The 21,295-nt window shown below is 47.1% G+C and overlaps 1 protein-coding gene across 8 annotated transcripts in view; it reads left to right on the forward strand.

The window, feature by feature from the left end:
* Positions 1–14,103: 14,103 nt before the first annotated feature.
* The window catches only part of LOC138764627 (uncharacterized), a 120,547-nt gene continuing 113,355 nt past the window's right edge, over positions 14,104–21,295 (forward strand). For 4 of the 8 annotated variants that reach the window (XM_069940777.1, XM_069940779.1, XM_069940780.1 and 1 more), the window contains exon 1: positions 14,108–14,361. In XM_069940777.1, the coding sequence (XP_069796878.1) occupies positions 14,359–14,361 (3 nt within the window). In that variant the 5' untranslated portion in view covers positions 14,108–14,358. Of the gene's footprint in view, positions 14,362–21,295 lie in introns of all 8 variants that reach the window. The other 4 variants (XM_069940782.1, XM_069940784.1, XM_069940783.1 and 1 more) reach the window with 2 other exon arrangements.

Here is a 21,295-nt window from a genome sequence, read left to right on the forward strand (position 1 = left end):
TTTGCCACTTTTCAGTTGTTCGATTGCCTTATATGTCTCATCCAGGGTGAGAACCTCATCTAGCTCTAGCCTTAGGGGCTGTTGAGGGAGCTGGAGCAGGGCGGATTCTTGGACTGAGCTGTTGGCACTGAAAAGAAATTGGAAGTGTTCTGACCATCGGTTGAGGATGGAGATCTTGTCGCTGAGGAGGACTTTGCCGTCTGAGCTGCGCAGTGGGCTTTGGACTTGGGGTGAGGGGCCGTACACAGCCTTTAGAGCCTCGTAAAAACCCCTGAAGTCGCCAATGTCCACGCTGAGCTGGGTTCGTTTGGTGAGGTTAGTCCACCACTCATTTTGGATCTCCCGGAGTTTGCGCTGAAGATGGCTGCATGCGCTATGGAAGGCTTGTTTCTTCTCTGGCCAGGACGGCTCTGCAATTTGAGCCTGGTGGGCAGCTCGCTTCTTTGCCAGCAGCTCCTGGATTTCTTGGTTGTTTTCGTCGAACCAGTCCTTGTTTTTCCTAGAGGAGAAGCCCAGTAACTCTTCAGTGGATTGCAGTATGGTAGTCTTCAGCTGATCCCAGAGGGTTTCAGGGGACGAGTCCGTGAGGCGGATTGCATCCTCGAGCTTTGCTTTGAGGTTTGCCTGGAAGTTTCCTCTCACTTCGTCTGACTGCAGGTTTCCAACATTTAACCTCTTTCTGGGGGCTTTACTATTCCTGGACTTTGGCTTGAAGTGAAGGTTGAGCTTGTAGCGAACCAGCCGGTGGTCAGTGTGGCATTCCACGCTGGGCATGACCCTGGTGTGGAGCACATCTCGTTTGTCTCTTTCTCGCACCAGGACGTAGTCCAGGAGGTGCCAGTGTTTGGATCGGGGATGCATCCAGGTGGTCTTCAGGCTGTCCCTCTGCTGAAAAAGGGTGTTTGTAATGACAAGCCGCTGTTCTGTGCAGAGCTCCAACAGGAGGCGCCTGTTGTCGTTGCACTTGCCGACACCATGCTTTCCCAGGATTCCTGGCCAGGTTTCTGAGTCTTTGCCAACACGAGCGTTGAAGTCGTCAAGGATGACAACCTTGTCGGCTGTTAGGGTGCGTTGAATGAGGTTGCACAGATCAGTGTAGAACTTGTCCTTTTCTGCTTGATCCTCCTGGAGGGTTGGAGAATAGACACTGATGAGGGTGATGCGACGCTTGTTTTGAAGGGGGAGGCACTTGGACATGATCCGGTCCGAGTGGCCTGTTGGGAGGTTTTCGAGTTTGGAGGCAATGGAGTTCTTGACCACGAAGCCTACACCAGATAGGCGTCGTTCATCCATAGGCTTGCCAGACCAGTAGAGTGTGTAGCCCATGCCATGTTCTTGGAGGCTGCCTACATCTGCAAGGCGGACTTCACTGAGAGTGGCTATGTCGATGTCGAGTCTGAGGAGTTCATGTGCGATGAGGGCAGATCGATGTTCAGGTCGGTGGCTGTCAGCCTTGTCTAGCATGGTTCTGATGTTCCAGCATGCTAGCTTGAGTTTGTGAGCATCTTTTGAGGGGGAGGACGTGGAGGGGGAGGACGTGGACATGTCCTCGGGCCTGCGCAAAGGAGCTTTTAGGTGGAGTGCAGTGTGCGCAGTACCGGCCCCACCCTTTACACCCATGGTTCGTGTGCCATGGCCAAGCGAGCTGGGACATGGCAGCGAGGTCCTTGGGTCGTAGGTTTTATATCGGAGTGGCCTTCTCCTATGCAGGTTTCTTACCCGGGCTGGAGACATAATTACCCAGCCTGGAGACATAATTATACAGCATAGAAACAGACCCTTTGACCACCTATCCCCTGCTCATTCGGGCATCTGATCAGATGTTACTGTATCTTTGTTTCGCACTGGCATATTTGAATATTTGTTAACTCTTTTTTGTATTTATTGTCTCTTTTTATGTCAATTAAGTTTACTATTGTTTTTTGAAGTTGATTCTTTTTAAACAAATTATCTGTTCGGTCACAGCAAGTAAGAATTTTAGTGCATCTACACTAAATGTATACAACAATAAACTCATTATGACAGCGCGGCTGGTGGCGCAGTTGGCGTAACGTTATTGTAGTGTCAGTGACCCCCGTTTAAATCAGACGTTAAATGTGAAGAGTTTGCATGTTCTGCCTCAGCTTCCTCCAGGTGCTGTAGTCTCCTTCCGTGTTCCAAAGATGTATGGGGGCAGCAGGTTCATTGGTCACATCGATGTATTTGGGCAGAGTAGGCTTATACTCTGGAAGGGCCTTGTTACTGTGTGCTGTGTCTCTAAATATAAACGATCTTTTTCACTCTAGTCCATAGGCAGATTCTTTAAATTCATGTCTGACAGGATGCTGCAATGATCAGCTAAGCCCTGTTGGTGGCAATGCTGTTCCACCTGTGTCTGCAAACAGCCCCTTCCACTACTCCAGCACATTGTGCGCATCTGGGGACAGGCATTTCACCCCAGTTTTTCATTTTTATGACACAACCCAGCAGAAGGCCCCTCTGGCCCATTAAACCCATGCTGCTCAATTACACCCAATTAACTTACGAACCCTGGGAGGTTTGGGTGGGAGGAAACCTGGAGAAAACCCACGCAGATCACAGGAGAATGCACAAACTCCTTCCAGAAAGCGCCAGACTCGGTTGCTGACGCTGTAATAACGTCGTGCTAACCACTGCGTCAACCATACCGTGGTTCTCCCATCTCTTTACAGACTGAATTTGCTGGGGCAGCACGGTTGGCGTAACGGTTAGCACAACGCCATTACAGCGCCAGTGATCGGGACCGGGGTTCGTATCCCATGCTATCTGTAAGGTGTCCGTTTCCCCTGTGTTTGTCTGGGTTTCTTCGGGAGACTCACACCATTCGAAACATACCAGGGGTGTAGGTAAATTGGGTGTAAATTGGGTGACACTGGTTCGTGGGGCGAAATGGCTTGTTATGCTGTATGTCTAAATTTAAATTTATGTTTTAGAGTGAGTGGAGAAAGGTGCAAGAGTCCTTCTCACAGTTCATTCCCAGCAGCAGTGCAACAGAGGACTCTCTAATTTACAGGTTGTTCTCAGGAATGCCAGAAGATTGTCGACTTGGAGAAAGGTGCCCTTTGGTCAGCCTGAAATGTGTTGGTCTGAGGCTTGGCACACTAGGCTCTGCGGGGAAGGACCACAGTCTATGATTCTCCCACTACTGGACATATGAGGCCTAAGATTGATGGGGAGGTCCCTTGAACCACAGAAGTGGGGGGGTGGGGGGGGGGTGACCCTGGGAGGGAGGTAGGGAGCCACATTGGTGGGAATGCTGCTATAAACAGTGAACACGACAATAAAAGAATGTGCAAATGAATGAATTTGAAGACTTTGCACTGTTTTCCTTTCTGTATATTTGAATATGGTGACTTTATATATATTTTTTGATGTGAATAAAGTTTATTTTGAAATTTTTAAAAATGTAAATCACTCACTCACTGCCCATGGTGTAGTTGTGTGTGTCCGTGCGTGTGTGTGTTTCTGATTGTGTGCAGGAGCTGACTGAATGAACAAGTTTATCACCATGTATATGAGCATAATGTACAGATGTAATGGAAGTCCGCTTGCTGTGGATCCCAGGTCGATAAAACTCAGAAATACCAATTTAAGTATAATTAGCTTATAAGGGGAGAAAAAAGCAAATACTCACATTTGCAAGAAAATGGGCTGTGTGTAGTACAAATGTGCCACATCGGTAGTGCAATAAATGTGCCTGGTCAATTGTGTAGAGAATGTGTTAGTAGTGCAAAAAGGTTGGAGAGTTAGTCATGCAAAATTGTACCAAGTTAGTAGTGCAAAAATGTGTGGTGTCAGTAGTGTAGACAGATCAATGGTATTCTTGGAAGTCATGAAAGGAACAGATAAGAGAGGGAGGAATGTTTTTACCCACTGGGCAGGTATGACTGGATCTAGAGTCAATGGCCTCAAGGTTTGGTGGGGAGTTGATTTAGGACGGCGATGAAGGGGGAACTGCTTCTCCTGGAGAGTAGTGAATCTGTGGAATTCTCTGCCCAAGGAAGCAGTAGAAGACACCTCATGAAATACAGTACAATGCCAATTATCCAAAATCAGATCCTTCGAAATCCTCAATTATCTAAAATTTTTAAAAATTCAGATAAACGAGGATATCCCAAACAAATCAGAAATCCTCCTTCTCCTGTTGGTGGAAGCTCAGCAACCTTCACCTGCATCAAAGGAGACATCACCAATGCCACGATGGGTGCAATGGACAAATCCACCCCATTCCAGGTGGCAAGTGATGTCTCCGACTTTGCCCTTGCCGCCACCCTTAACCAAGCAGGCAGACCTGTATTAATTTTCTCCTGCACCCTGAAGTCTGGCACTCCTCTATCGAGAAGGAGGCCCAGGCAATCGTTGAGGCAGTGCAACACTGGAGGCATTACCTGGCTGGCAAACGATTTACCCTGCTGACTGACCAACGTGCAGTCACTTTTATGTTTAACAATAAGCAGCGGGTAAAATCAAAAATGTTAAGATTCTGTCGTGGAGAGTAGAAGTCTCCATCTATAACTATGATATCCTGGGAAGCTCAAGGAGCCTTCAGATGCCCTATTCCGTGGGGACGTGCACCAGTGTGCAGTCTGACTGACTCCAAACACTCCATGTCAACCTCTGTCACCCCGGGGTCACCAGGCCTTTTCTCTTCATCAAAGCTATTCTATCGACCACGTCAGGACGCTGACCAGAAACTGCCGGGTCTCTGCTGAGTGCAAACCACGCTTCTACCAGCCTGACAACTCACATCCGATCAAAGGCCATTCGCCTCTTGAACTTCTGAGTATGGATTTAAAGGGGCACCTGCCCTCTTCCAACAGAAACCTGTACTTAATCCTCATTGATGAGTACTCCCGATTCTCCTTTGTCATCCCCTACCCAGATATGACCATGGCCCACAATCATAAAAGCACTGAACAGCATCTTTACCCTATTTGGGTACCCGAGCTACATACAGAGCAATTGGGTGCCCTCGTTCATGAGCGACGAGCTGCATCAGTACTTTTTGGCACAGGGTACCACGTCTAGATCCACCAGCTATAACCCCTGGGGGAACAGCCAGTTGGAATGGGAGAATGCCACTGTTTGGAAGGCAGTTTTCCTAGTCTTGAAATCAAAAGACAGGAGGTCCTCCCCAAGGCGTTCCACATGATTAGATCCCTCCTGGGTACAGCCACGAACATCACGCCACATGAACGAATGTTTTCCTTCCCCAGGAAGTCTGCATCAGGGACAATGCTATGAAGCTGATTGACGTCCCTAGGACCAGTCCTGCTCTGGAGGCATGTGCGAGGCCATAAGACCAACTCACTGGTCGAGAAGGTCCACCTTTTCCATGCCAACCCCCAATATGCCTATGTAGCATACCTGGACAGGCACGAAGACACCATCTCAGGTACGGGACCTCGCGTGCGCATGAGATCCCGAGACTGCCACTAACTCATTAAGACCTACCACCACTATTAACCACTACACACGCTGTCTCACCATAACACCCTACCCTGACCCATGCACCAACTGCTCCAACCACCACAGCTGACCCCCACCTCCCTGCTCCGACATCTGCTCCAGGTGCCTCACCCCAGTCACTGGGTACTGCCAATATGCTCCAAATCGACAAGGAACCAGCAGCTGTGCCACAGCCAGCACCACAGTGGTCGCTGAGCACAGAAGACCATTGGATCGGCTGAATTTGTGATGGACACTGAACCCACTCCATCTCACTGGCCTTTATTTTAAAAGAGGGGGTGAATGTGGTGATACCACTGTAATGCTGTTATACCATTGGTACTGTATTTCTGTGTATGGCTGGCCAGCCTCCTCCTGTAACTCATCCCCTTGGAATTCCCAAATAAAGGTGATTACGCCCGAGTCCCTCCCTCAATATGAATTCTAGAAATGGGCCACCAATAGAAGCATGTGTCCAGTCTTATTGGTAATAAAAGCCAATTATAAAGTAACTCCAATCTCTGGTGCTATTGATAACATGTCAACCATATTGGACACTATTTGACTCACTGTAACACCCCACCCCCGTACTCTGTCTCACCCTAACACCCCACCCCACACTCTGTCTCACCGTAACACCCCACCCCGCACTCTCTCTCACCTTAACACCCCACCCCGTACTCTGTCTCACCCTAACACCCCACCCCGCACTCTGTCTCACCCTAACAGCCCTACCCCCACACTCTGTCTCACCGTAACACCCCACCCTGCACTCTCTCACCGTAACACCCCACCCCCACACTCTGTCTCACCGTAACACCCCACCCCCGCACTCTCTCACCGTAACACCCCACCCCCGCACTCTCTCACCGTAACACCCCACCCCCACACTCTGTCTCACCGTAACACCCCACCCCCAAACTCTGTCTCACCGTAACACCCCACCCCGCACTCTCTCTCACCCTAACACCCCACCCCGCACTCTGTCTCACCCTAACACCCCACCCCGCACTCTGTCTCACCCTAACACCCCACCCCGCACTCTGTCTCACCGTAACACCCCACCCCGCACTCTGTCTCACCGTAACACCCCACCCCGCACTCTCTCTCACCGTAACACCCCACCCCGCACTCTCTCTCACCGTAACACCCCCATCCCGCACTCTGTCTCACCGTAACACCCCACCCCCCACTCTGTCTCACCGTAACACCCCACCCCCCACTCTGTCTCACCCTAACACCCCACCCCCACACTCTGTCTCACCGTAACACCCCACCCCGCACTCTCTCTCACCCTAACACCCCACCCCGCACTCTGTCTCACCGTAACACCCCCACCCCGCACTCTGTCTCACCGTAACACCCCACCCCGCACTCTGTCTCACCGTAACACCCCCACCCCGCACTCTCTCTCACCGTAACACCCCACCCACACTCTGTCTCACCGTAACACCCCACCCCCCACTTTGTCTCACCCTAACACCCCACCCCCACACTCTGTCTCACCGTAACATCCCACCCCATCCTCTCTCTCACCGAAACATCCCACCCTGCACTCTGACTCACCGTAACACCCCACCCTGCACTCTCTCACTGTAACACCCCACCCTGCACTCTCTCACTGTAACACCCCACCCTGCACTCTCTCACTGTAACACCCCATCCTGTACTCTGTCTCACCCTAACACCCCACCCCATTCTGTCTCACTGTAACACCCCACCCTGCACTCTCTCACTGTAACACCCCACCCTGCACTCTCTCACTGTAACACCCCACCCTGCACTCTCTCACTGTAACACCCCACCCTGCACTCTCTCACTGTAACACCCCATCCTGTACTCTGTCTCACCCTAACACCCCACCCCATTCTGTCTCACTGTAACACCCCATCCTGCACTCTCTCACTGTAACACCCCACCCTGCACTCTCTCACTGTAACACGCCACCCCACACTCTGTCTCACTTTAACACCCCACCCCACTCTGATCCATTGTAACACCCCACCCTGCACTCTGTCTCACCCTAACACCCCAGCTCACACGCTGTCTCACCGTAACAGCCCAACTCACACTATGACTGACCGAAACATCCCACCCCCACACGCTGTCTCACTGAAACACCCCATCTCCACACTCTGTCTCACCCTAACATCCCACCCCATCCTCACTCTCATTGAAACATCCCACCCTGCACTCTGACTCACTGTAACACCCTACTCCCATACTCCGTCTCACCCTAACATCCCACCCCGCACTCTGTCTCACCGTTACGCCGCACCCCACACTCTGTCTCACCCTAACACACCACCCCACACTCTGTCTCACTGTTACACTCCACTCCATACTGTCTCACTGTAACACCCCACCCCCACTCTGTCTCACTGTAACACCCCACCCCGCCCTCTGACCCACTGTACCACCCCACCCCACATCTGACCCACTGTACCACCCCACCCCGATTCACTACCACCTCAGCCCACCCTATGATCTCTGCATTTACACACCCACACCTTTTCCTTATCTTTACTCCACACTCTTTGTCTCAATGTAACATTGCACCCCGCACTCTGACTTCTGATGCACTGCACCTTCCAGTCTTCCACCAATGGTTACGCCACATCACATACTCTTTAATGCAGCTGCATTCCAGGAAATAATTGCCATTTTCTCGAACGCAGTCTGTCAAAAAAGATCGTTCTATTCCCGTTCTGATATTTTATCTCCTAGACCCCAATAAATTTCCAGGAATGCTTACAGTCTAAAGTTAAATGCAGGCTTTTGGTGAACAACGCGTGATTCATGTCACACTCAACTTTTCTGCATAAGCACTTGTCAGATGTCAAGGTCAATGTTGCCGCGGTGGCGTTGAAAATCCCACTTTCTTAATTACCCACTTCTGGTATTCTGTCTGAACGTTCAGAAAGATACGGACATTTGGAGTTTTGGTCATTCCTGTGTGAATAGCCATTCCAGAAGGTAGGTGAGACAATTCTGAATGGAAAAAAAACATAAGTTTTACGTAAAAAAATATCTATTTGACTGAAAAACTGTACCTAGCACTCTGTGACCGTAACACTGCACCCAGCTATTTTACACCCTGTAACAGCCACACTCTTTATCTTACTGTAACACCAAACCCACACTCTGACTTACTGTAACACCCCTCGCAGTCTTTCACTGTCTGTATCACAGCTTTGCGCCCTCATTTATGACTTTTAGACTGCAATGTCAAGAAAATTGCAGAAAAAGTTAACTGCCTGTGTGGCCGTTCACAGTGGGTGCCTTTTTAGATCGCAAGTATTTGAGTGCAACAGTCTCGGTGGTCGGATGTGCAGTGGAGTGGATGGCCGTCAACAAATTTTTCTGGTACAATTTACACTGCAGGCTTCCTCCGAAAAGTCATTAAGATCCTGCAGGATGAATCGCGGTGCAGGAATTGAATCAAAATTCTTGCCCGTTCCTTTTTAGACTGCCCATGTAGTGGCAAAATTCCTTGATTGTGCCGTTACATGCCTGCAGTCTAAAAACCTTATTTGACTCACTGTAACACATCACACCGTCTTTGACTCACAATAACACCGCATCCTGCATTTTTAATGTTTTTTACACAGCTGCTGTGTCCAGAAAATCGTTCCAAAAATTCTGGAACACAGACTGTGTAAAAGGTCCAGGAGGTAAAATATCAGAATGAGAATTTCATGGAATGCCTGCAGTCTAAATACAACTGCAGGCGTTTGGCAGCAATGGGCTAATGAATGAGACCTAGTTGATGATGTGCAACGCTGTATACATCACGGATGATGTCAACGCAGTGGCGTCCCACGTCCAGCCTCCAAAAATACCACACCTCAGGTATTTAGTGTGAACACACAGTGAGATCCGAATTGTTGACATTCTGGTCATTCCAGTGTGAACGGCCATTCCAGAAGGTAGGTGCAATAATTGCCAATGGAAAGAAACCATCAATTATAAGTAAAAAACATATTTGACTCACTTTGGTTTTATTAAGTATGTCTGGATGCCATTTCACTGCATCTCAGTACATGTGATGTAAACAATTCCATTCAATTCAGTTAGCTATGTTGGGCAAACCATATCACACACGCACACACACACACCCAGCACTGTATTGAAAAAGGTCCTGACCCAAAACATCAACTGTCCATTTCTCTCCATGGGTGCTGTCTGACCTGCTGAGACCCACCACTCAAGATTCCAGCATTTGCAGTTCTGATGTTTCTCGGAAGGGAAGGACTATGCTGAGCAGTCATGGGAATGCAATATCTGGTATGGGAGGGTTAAGATCCAGGAGGTTCTCAAAAACAATGAGAAGCTGGAGAGACACAGTGGGTCAGACAGATTCCAAGAGTCAGCCAACATTTTATCCTTCATCATGGTAAATAAAGCAACAGTGCAGGGAGCAACTAAACTATCTACTGGAAGGTCTTAGTAGGTTGAGCAGAATTTTATGGGAGAAAAGGAAGGGCCAACATTTCATCCAGAACCCTTCATGGTCTGCAAAGGTGACCCATTCGTTTGCTCCCATGGATGCTGTTCGACCTGCTGAGTTGCTCCATGCACAAAGTGCTGGATGGACTCAGCAAGTCAATGGGCAATCAAAGTTTCAGGCCATTACCCTTCATAAGGAATAGCAAGAACCATGTGGACAGCCGAATAATTGGGTCAAACAAGGGATGGTAGGTGAATGTAGGTGGGAAAGGGCAAAGGGCTGAGAAAGATGCTCTGTGATAGGAGAAAAGAAGGGAAGAGGTGGGGTGGTCCAGAGGAAGGAAGAGTTCTTCCAGCAGATGTTGCTCCAGATTCCAATATCTGGTCTCCTGTGTGTTAACATAGTAAGAAACAGTGTTTACAATCAGCCAAATAAGGGTGGCACGGTTAGTGTACTGGTTAGTACAACGCAATTATAGCACCAGCGACCCAGATTCCAATAGGACACTGTCTGTAAAGAGTTTGTACGACCTCCCCATGTCTGCGTGGATTTCCTCTGGGTGATCCTGTTTCTCCCCACCCTTCAAAACGCACAAGGTTGTAGGTTAATTGAGGTATTTTGCCGGCACAGGCTCTTGGGACAAAAGGCCCTCTTACTTTGCTGTAAAATGTCTAAATTTACATTTAAATTTAAAATAGTGTGGGGTCCAGGGAAAAGTACCTAAAAGAGTGCAGGGGAGAGTGAAAAGTAGTTAAAACTAGCACAAGGGTATAATCTTTTCCAGTAAGGGCCATTTTCCAGGAGTGGACATTCATTTAGAAGCCTGGACCAGCACCTCCAGGTTCAAGGCGAGTTTTATTCCAACCGCTGTCAGGCTCTTAAACTCCCCTTTATAGTAATCAGTCTCTCCAATAACATAAAAGATCTTCCTGTACTATATTTTGCACTAGGATTACAGCAAATATTTATTGTCTATCTGTTTTATAAACTCAATCAAGTTGACTATTTTACAGTTTTATTTTAGTTTGGCTGCAGCAAGTAATAATTTCAGTGTCTAGGTACTACCTGGAATAATGTATATGGCAGAAAATTCCTTGGCCTCATTCACTTTTGGGACAAGGTGTAAATGAAATTTAAGGATTAACACATCACGTTCCTTCTTCATAGCCTTAATCCTAACAATATGAACCTGACCTCTAATTTTCGGTGACCCCATCCCCATCTGATTCCGCCATTCCCACCTCTTCTTTATTCTCTCCTCTATTTATTTTGTTCTCTAACTTTTCTTTCCCCTCCCTACCCCCCCTTCCTAATAGTTTCTCTCTGCCTCACACCATCTGTCCCATGATTACCTCGGGGACCCTCCCCCAGCTTCTTTTCACTTTAGTGAAAACACAGTGGTGGAGAAAATCAGCAGACTTTATATAGCGAAGATAGAGATACATCACTGACGTTTTGGGCTTGAGCCCTTCTTCAAGGTATGAGCAAAATGTAGGCAGGTGCCTGAACAAAATAGTGGGAAGGGGGAGGAGCACGGTCCCACAGGCAGAAGGTAAAGGGGGGAGGGTTTGTAAATGGAGAGGGAAGGGGGTTGAAAAACTGGAGGAAAGACCGAGGGGTGGGAAGAGAGGGAGAACAGGCAGTAGGCTAGCAGAAACTGGTTGGAGAGTGCCAATACAAAAAATTTGGTGTTGTTCCTCCAATTTATGGATGGTCTTGGGTTGACAGTACACAAGGACATGGACATCAGTGCGGGACTTGGGCATAGAATTGAATTGGTTGGCCACTAGGAAACTTCTGTGTTTTACTTCTTTCCCTTTCCCCTCCTTCCCATGGGACTGTGACCACAGAGGTGGACCAGTGAAGAGGCTCTGCGGCTGATGGACCAGTGCAAGTGGTGGGTTGCTGGCGACTTGAGGCGAGGAACCTGCGGAAGCTGTGGGCCGCTGGAGATGGCTGTCAGGAGACTCGTGCCGGGCTGCAGACTGCTTGAGACTGGCTTGAACTGGCAGGCGTATCGGAACCGGAATGCAAGGAGATGCCGTGTCCGAGCTTCGGATCTGGAGCTCGAGTCACCAGTGGTTTGGACCAGACTCTGCAGAGGCTGCGGAAGCACTGGAGGCAAATCTACAGACACTCAATGACTCTGGGGGGTGGGGGGGGGGGGGGGGGGGCGGACACCTCTCTTTTGGTTTTCTCTCTCTCTCTCTGATTGTAAGAGGCACTTCAAGCAATTCCTGCTGATGGCGAATCTGTCTGCCTTGAAGCAGGCAAAAAGGGAATTTCATGTATCAGGACACTGTGATTTAGAGAACTTTTTAGAGGAGGTTACAAATGTAGCAAATTTCCTCCAAAACCAGATTGATTTTTATTGAGGAATATATACAAGGGACAAGACCTAAATTAAAATTATAAATATATCAAGTGGAGTGTTAAAATTGCATTGCCAGTGGCAAAAAAATGCATTGGAATTCCCTGGAAATCAGATTCACATTTGGGTATGGAAAGATGGAATGTCGAAATTCAGAGCTGTATTCTTTTAGAAAAAATTATTCTTGAAATATGGTGCCCGTTTATGCAAATATTAGGCATAATTATGTAATAGTCTTCTTCCTTTCTCTTAATTCCTGTGGAGATCTTCTCTAAATTGAATATGTAGATTGGTTAATGATCTGTGTGTTTAATTGTGCATCTCAGCGCAATCCTTGATTTATCTTCCTTTCTTTTTCTTTCATGAGCCCCTTTTCCACTGGTGCCCTGTCCCAGGAATTAACTGGGACAGGGTCCAGTGGAAAAGGAACACTGTCCAACTCCAGCGTCAAATGATGTCATTTCACTCCGGGGATTAACCGCCTCGACCCCTACTCACATCCCTGGCATTCGCTGATGCTGGAAAGGGGATGGCAGAAATTCACCTGTTCCCAGTTGAAGGTACAACGTTCCGATCCCTGGGGATGAGTTGTGTTTTTTCCCCAAAAATAAACTATAGTTCCCATAAATTATGTACAATACCAGACCAAAAGCTGTTCCAAACTTAACATTCATATTTCAATCCTGTTGGATAAGATGTTGACAAATTTTTGTAAGTAAGTTATTTACAGAAGCTGTTCAGAAACTTTTTACATTTTGGCAGTCAGCTCATCAATGTACATTCCACGTTTAACTTTGTTGCCTTAACACTCAGTCATCACTCCTGTCGCACCTTGTTGTTAGTCCCTCCTCTCTGTTAATTTAAGGAGCTTCCTCTCAGTATCAGACCCTGGTAATAGGGAGGGGTCTCAAAAGTGCTCCTTCCCTACCGTGCCCTCGTGCTGGCTGCACCAAGCCTCAGTGCGTCCCTCAACACGTAGTCCTGCAGCCTGGAATGTCGCAGGCATTCCTGGATCGACATCTCAGTGTGGTGAAAGACCATCAGGTTTTGGGCTGACCAAAGGGTCCTTCACTGAGTTGATGGTCTTCCAGCAGTTCTGGATGTCGGACTCAGAGTGGGTCCCCGGAAACAGTCCGTAGATTAGGGAGTCCTCTGTCAAGCTGCTGCTAGGGATAAATCGTGATAGAGCCCCCTGCAAATCTGCATGGTCTCCACCCCACTGCAGCCATCCTATGGACAACGTTGAGGGTGATGCTGGGGATGAGTTGAGTTCAGAGGGAAAGCAATTAGTCTCCCAGTTAAGGGTGGCCCAGTGGAAATGGCACTAAGGGCTTCCTATCCCAGGGGACACTGCAGGGCCAATTAAATGGGGTGCCAATGGAAAAGGGGGTGGGGTGTAATTTTTGAATTTTATCGTTTTCTACTTATTGATATAATTTAAATATTATATTCAAAAAAGATCCTCATTCTCCTTGGGTCTCAATATCCTCACCCTTCAGCCAACGTGGCCCAGTCAGTCACCTTTCATTCCCGAGGGGCTGCCCAAGGGTGTCTCGGGAACACCGGCGCCCTATTTTTCCACTGACTTGCCCTCCCGGGGGAGAAGCACTCGGGCGACTTTGCTGTTCATGGCTTGAGCGTGGAAAGTTGCTGCGTGGCACGGCAGCTCAGACCGAGGCACAGGAGGAATCGATTCCCTTTCATCAGCAGGCATTAAAAGGCAGGTCCGCCAGCAGCGGCCACACACGCACCAGCAAGAGCCTTTTCTGTTGGGCGTCGGAAGCCCCCTTCCTCCCTCCCGCTTTTCCTTACACTCGCCCCCCCTCCCCCCCACTCGGCCCTTGCCGAATATTGAGCGATTTAAAACTATCAAAGCAGTTGGAAAACTACCCCCTTCCTCCTCTTCCCCCTCCCCCCCCAAGCAGGAACAGAGAGGGGGAGCCGGCGATCACTGGAGTGCAGGAGCAGACTCTATGTGTCCGACCAGGGAATAGGGGGACACCTCGCCATTATGTGGCTCACTGACCCCGGGTCCCAAGGATGAAGTTGAAAAGAGAAATGAGCTGTGGCCATGGTGAGTTTGATCACATTCCTCTCTTCGTCTGAACCTTAATGGGGGTACAAGCCTCCGATCGGTGGCGGCGGGGAACTAACTTTGGTTTGGCTTGAGGGAACAAAACGGAGAGAGAATTAAAAAGTTGGAGATGCATGAGCCTCCCAGCAATGAGGTCTGGAGCGGAATCAAACAAGCCGCTGGAAGAGGGGATCAGGCAGCATCCGCAGAGGGTAACAGGCAGTGGAGGCTTGGGGCCAGGAGCTGGCGAGGCAAGGGAGTCAGATGTGAGAGGAAGACAGGGATAGAAAAGTGGCGGAGTAGTGGAAAGAGGGAGAACGGCGACATAAAGCAGGGAGGCAGAGAGGAGAAAGTTAGAAGGGGATCAGCGTGGGGCATAAGAGAGCTTGAATGAACAGAATGGAGAGAGGGAGGGAACCAGAGAAGGCGCAGTCAGGGCAGAGAAGGAGTGGGGGTGGGTTTGAGGCGAGAGATAGGGAGAGGCAGTCCGGGCAATGGGAAGGAAAGAAGGAGGGAGAGAGGAGATATGAAGAGGCAGAAGGCAATGAGCAGGAAAGGAGGGGGAGAGGAGAGAGGCGGAGGCAGTCAGGGCAACTAGCAGGAAAGGAGGGGGAGAGGAGAGAGGTGGAGGCAGTCAGGGCAACTAGCAGGAAAGGAGGGGGAGAGGAGAGAGATGGAGGCAGTCAGGGCAATGAGCAGGAGAGGAGAGCGATGGAGGCAGTCAGGGCAATGGGAAGGAGGGGGAAGAGGAGAGCTAGAAGAGGCAGTCAGGCCAATGGGCAGGAAAGAGCAAAAGAGAGAACAAGTGACATACAATCAGGGCAATGAGCAGGTACAACACAGAATGAGAGAAAGAGAGGGAAGTTAGGCAGAAAGCAAGAGACAGAAAGGGAAAAGGGAGGCAGAGAAAAGTTTGTGGAATGGGGAGGATATACACCCCCCACATTCATGTGTTTGTCCAGAAGCCCCTTAAACACTTCTGTTCTATCTGCTTCTCCCTCTACCCCAGCAGCCTGTTCCAGGCACCCACAACTCTGGGTTAAAAAATCTCGTCACATGCATCTCCTTCAAACTTTTTTTAAAGAATATTTTTGATTTTCAAAGACTCATGTAAATTCAACAAATGATACATTATTCTTTTCCCACACAATATGATTTACAGAGTCCATTTCTCCCCTTCTCCTCCCTCCCCTGCCCATCTCTTAAATACAAGAACACAAAATCAGCATAAATCCTGGTGAAATCAACAATCCCCCTTGAGGCTGGAGATCCCCGGATGTTAAATGAAAATGGGGTGGGGGCAAAAACACATCGTCTGCGCCACATCCCCCATTATCTCCTTCAAACTTTGCCGCCCACCCCCTTTCCCCCACTTTAAACATAACCTTTTTCACCCTTGGAAAAAAAGTTATGTCTACCCCATCGAGACCTTTGGAAATATAAACTCATCAGAATGCAAGAAACAGTGTCAGAATTAGAGAAAAAATGAGACAGAAACAGCGAAGGAGGCAAAGCAAGAGAGTTTGAGCAAAAAAAAAGGGGGTGCACGCAGCAGAGTCAGAACAAAGGAACTACGCAAACAAATGCAGCCTTGCTGATTCAGTGTCCTGAGAGAAGGGTGTCTGCTTTGCAATGCTTTTAAACCACAATAACAGTTACATTTAGTTCTAAAAATGATTTCAAAATAAATTATACATGTATATATCATCCCAACCCATCCTCTCACGTTCCCATCCCCCAACCCCCATCTCTAAAAAAGAGGAAAAAAAGAAAAAGAAAATGCCAAGAAAATAAAAAAAAATTATACAATAAAGTCTATTGGAGGTTAGCAAGGTGAGGTCTATAGAGAGCCAATCAAACATGCAAACCCAAAATTTTGTAAGTATGGGCTCCATATTTTTCCAAAAAACATGATATTTATCAAATAGACTAAGTAATTTTCTCTAATGGAATTCATCTACAATGTTCTGCATGCCATCTTTCCATACCTAAATCTATTTCTGAGTTCCATGATACTGCTGTACATTTACCAGAAACTGCTAAGGCAATTTGTACAAATTCTATTTGATAGATAATTAATTTTAATTTTGGCCTTATAGCCTTAATATTACTCAATAAAAATAACTGGATCCTGTGGGAATTTTATTCCCATAATTCATTCCAAAAAATTATATAATCCTAACCAAAATTAGGACATTGCCAAGTTTTTTTTTGTAATTCTTTATTTATTGCACTACGAACCATATCAACCAATAGATTTACAGATGCATCTCTTATTCACAGTGACATTTTCTCTTTTTTTCCCCCATCCCTCCCTTCCCCCTTCCCACCCCCCTCCAAAAACAGTAAATATTGGACATATAAAATACAATAAAACAATATCTTTATACAAAAGGAACAGAAACAAAAAAGGCGCATCATCTACTTATGCACATTCAATCTGATCGTGTTTATCTTCTTACCGTTTTAGGTGGTGGTGGTTCAAGGCCTGCTCTTTCTGTTATGTTCCATATATGGGTCCCGGGTTTTTTCAATCATTGTAACTTTGTCTTTTAAATTAAATGTGATTTTTTTTCCCAATGGGTTACACTTAAACTTGGTTATATATTCCATTAATGTTTATAGTCACATGGTCCATTTTGTATCTTTATTTTCACTTCTTTTTCACCTCTTCACCACCTCCTTCCCTTTTTTCATTACTGTTTTTTGTTTTCCTTTTTAATCTCAATATATGACAACGCATTTAAGACATGAAATACTCCAACAATCCCCACAAGCAATAACCCCAAGTGAATCTCCCCTTCTTGGATTGCCTCCAGTCCCTTGATGGCAACCACAACTCCCCTTTCCATTTGGTTTGCGAACTTACTCACAAGCGTCAACCGATTTCGCAGTGACCATTATTCTCCCACCCCCCAGAGAACACTATTTTCCTATACTATAACAAACCTCTCTCTTTTTCCTTCTTCCCTTTCTCTTATCCATCTTTAAATCTTTATATATATACATTATCTTTACTTTATATTTTTACATATTTTTGTCTGGTCATCCTTCTTGTCACTCCTCCTCCTCTCTTCTGACCTGCAAATGTTCAGCAAATTCTTGGGCTTTCTTTGGGTCCGAGAACAGTCTATTCCGTTCCCCAGGAATGAATACTTTGAGTACCTCTGGATGTCTTAATATAAAGTTATACCCTTTCTTCCATAACATTGTTTTCACCGTGTTGAATTCCTTCCTCTTCTTTAAAAGTTCAAAGCTTATGTCTGGGTAAAAAAATAATTTTTGTCCCTTATATTCCAACGGCTTATTGTCTTCTCTAACCTTCTTTCTTGCCTGCTCCAGTATGTTTTCTCTTGTCATATATCTTAGAAATTTTACCAATATGGATCTCGGTTTTTGATGTGGTGGCGGTTTCGGTACTAGCGCTCTATGTGCCCTTTTGATTTCTATTTCTTCATGTGAATCTGTCTTTCCCAGCACCTTCGGGATCCATTCTTTTATAAATTCCTTCATATCTGACCTTTCTTTGCCTTCTTTCAGGCCAACTATTTTTATGTTGTTTCGCCTACTGTAGTTTTCCAATACGTCAATTTCTTGTGACAATAAATCTTGTGTCTCTTTAAATTTTTTTCCACTCTCTTCTAACTTCCCTCTTAAATCATTTATCTCCATTTCTACAGCAGCTTCTCATTCCTCCACATTTTCTACTCTTTTCCCTATTTCAGTCATGACCAACTCTAAGCTTTGGATTCTGTCTTCAGCTCTTTTCATTTTTCTTTTGATTGAACTAAATTCTAATGATAGCCATTCTTTTAATGACCTCATTTGTTCTTTGAAAAAGGCTTTATCTAAACATTGTCCTTCTATTTTACCTCCTTCTTTCCTTTGAAATTCTTGGTGGTCTTCCTCCTCTTCTTCTGTGTCTGTATCTATGTCTGTGTCATCTTCTTCTCTGTGTCTTTGTACTTTCATCCTTCTCCGGTGAGCTGCTTCTGTATCCTTGCTGGGCCTCCAGCTGCTGTGTCTCCTGTTGTTGGGCCTCCTGCCGCAGGTTGACCCTTTGTTGGGCCTCCCACTGCAGGTCGACCCGCTGCTGGGCCCCCTGCTGCAGGCCGACCCCCTGCCGGTCGCCCCGTTGCTGCTCATCCTCTTCCAACCCTTCATTCTCACCACTCTTCTTTTCTTTCTTGCTTGCTTCCCCCAGCCAAACGCCCTGATACTGAGCGTCTCTCAGCTGGCCGCTCCCCAGCCAAGTCCCCCTCCCGCCGGCGTTAACCTTTTCTTTTACTTGCACACTGCGCATGCGCAACTCTTCTTGGCTCTGAGAGCCATTTTTGGAGTCTGTCAGTCGGGAGGACACCGGTCCTCTGGGGACTCACCAACACCGGAGATCGGCCGCTCCTCTCCACGGTGGTTCCATTCAGCCAAGTTTTCAGTCTCCCTCCTGTATGCTGACTCATCAGCCCTTTTTATACAACCCACCACTGTATCGCCAGCAAATGTAGTGGTGTTATCGTACCAAACCACAGTCATATGTGTAAAACGAGTAGAGCAGGGGGTGAAGTACGTAGCCCTGTGTGCTCCAGACTTGATGGAGATTGAATTACACAATGGCCCAGGTCTTGGAGTTTGCTGATCAGTTTTGAGGGGATGATGGTGTAGTCAATAAGGAGTATCCTGCTGTATATGTTTTTAATATCCAGGTGTTGCAGTGTTTTGTGTAGAGCCAGTGAGATGGCATCTGTTGCTGTGGTGGGCAAACTGGAATGGGATCCATTATGCCCTGCAGACAGGAGCTGATATGCTTCAACATCAGCCTCTCAAAACAGTTCATCACTGTGGATGTGAGTTCCAAAGGTCAGTAGTCATTTAGGCAGGTTACTCTTCAGGTTAAGATTGAGGCTTGTTTGAAATAGGTGGGTACTACACTCTGCCGGAGTGAAATGTTGAAGTGTGAATACATTGACAAATTGGTCAGCATCGATTTTCAGCATGGGTACTCCCTGACTTGTGACCTATCTGACTTGGTACTGAAAATTTGTTTAAAAAAATATAAAGGTAAAATTTACACGGTTTATGCTGTATTTGACAAACTATAACAGGGATACAGGGCATATAATGCATGAGAATTAAGGGCATGAATTCAATATTGTCAGGGCACGTAACTCTCATGCATGCATCAACCAAACTCCAATACACGAACCCATCGTGCATACACCAACCGAACTCAACACATGAACCCACCATGCATGCGCTAACTGAACTCCAATTTGTGAACCCACCACGCGTACTCCAACCGAACTCAACTATGCAAAAGACTCGCTCATGCACACAAGAATCAAGATGGCTGCGCCCAGCCTAAAGACCCTGGGACCCTGACTAAGAAGGTAAATACGCACATTTTGGCTCTTACATGCCCTGCATCCCTGTTATAGTTTGTCAAATACAACATAAACACATAAATTTTACAGTTTTTCTTTATATTTTTTAAACAAATGTACGCAATTCCAACATGGGTCCATTCTGAGATATGACCTATCCTTTGGTCCTAATTATGGTCAGAAGTCGGGGAGTACCTGTACTTGGCTGCATACCCCATCTGGAAAACATGCTTTCCTTGGATTCACTCTCCTGAAGGCAGTCCACACGTCATCCTTGGATGAGCCAGATGGCCAACTCTTGTTCTCATTAATATAAAAAGATGGATAAATAAATATTCACAGTTGCAGTCAGTGCAAGAAAAAGGGTGATATCTCAATAATGCAGAGAGGTTCCATCGTAGTTTAAGGTCCAGGTCATAGGGGAGGTTCAGGAACCTGATGGCTGTTGGGGGGGAAAACCTGTTTTTGAAGCTAGAAGAGCAGGTCGTGAGACTTCTGAAACTTCTTCCCAAAGGCAGCAGCAAAAAAGGTTGTGACCAAGGTGACGGGGGTCCTTTACAATGTTGGCTGCCTTCTTGAGGCAGTGTCTCACACAAATTAAATCAATGATTGGGAGGTGGGAGCCTCTGATGGCCCTGGCTATCAAGTTTTTGGATGTTCAAATTCCCTATGCTTTTCATAAGTGCACCTGCAGAAGTTTGATAGAGTATCCGACAACAATCTCCTCAGTCTCCTTTGAAGGTAGAAGGGTTGGCTCGTCTTCTTCACAGTGTCCTCGATATGTTTGTTCCAGGAGATGGGGTCTCCCAGAAACTTGAGTTTTCTAACCCTCTCTGTCCAAAAGAGAACCTAGGGACAGGCACAGAATTCCACCTGCTGACTGGGAGCAAACAACAGGCACCTGACAATCCCTTCTGTAACGGGTGACCTTCCATTGCATTGAGTCGAAAGGGTTCTGGGTATCCATCCCATAGGATGATGATGGTTCTTTTCAGTCAGTTTGTGGAGTTTAATATGAAGATACCCCACTCCTCAGAAAGGAACAGTGTGTGGGTGAATGGATTTAGATGAGTAGGGGTTTGCACAGGTCCAGACCCACCCTCTCGACGTCCCCTCCCAGATCCAGCTGCATGGTGAGGTCTAAGCCGGCTTGGGGAAGTTCTGTGGCAGTGAATGGCCGGACCAAGCTTTGGTGCAAGGGATGTTCTTTCCGCGCTTCAAAGCACATTGTTTGCTAGATGGTCGTTGACCCTTCGAGTCAAAAGGGTATATAAATTGGTAAATTGCCAGAGTTAGACATTACTGGCTCATTGTTGCAGATCAGCACTCAACCTAAGCTACCACATGGTGAGCCATTGATGTATATGTGCCCGATATTGGCTCTGAGAACCAGCGTCACTCAACCTGGAGCAGCCATTTTCAAAGGCCATCCCTCCCCCACTGGGGGGGGGGGGGGGGCACAGCACATTTAAGTAAGAGCCTTATTTTCTTTTCACCTCATGTAACATGAATGTTTTTTTAATGCAGTTAGTCACAGAGAAGTATGGAAGAAA

The sequence above is a fragment of the Narcine bancroftii genome, chromosome 5 (assembly GCF_036971445.1).
Source record: "Narcine bancroftii isolate sNarBan1 chromosome 5, sNarBan1.hap1, whole genome shotgun sequence".
NCBI classification, from domain to species: domain Eukaryota; kingdom Metazoa; phylum Chordata; class Chondrichthyes; order Torpediniformes; family Narcinidae; genus Narcine; species Narcine bancroftii.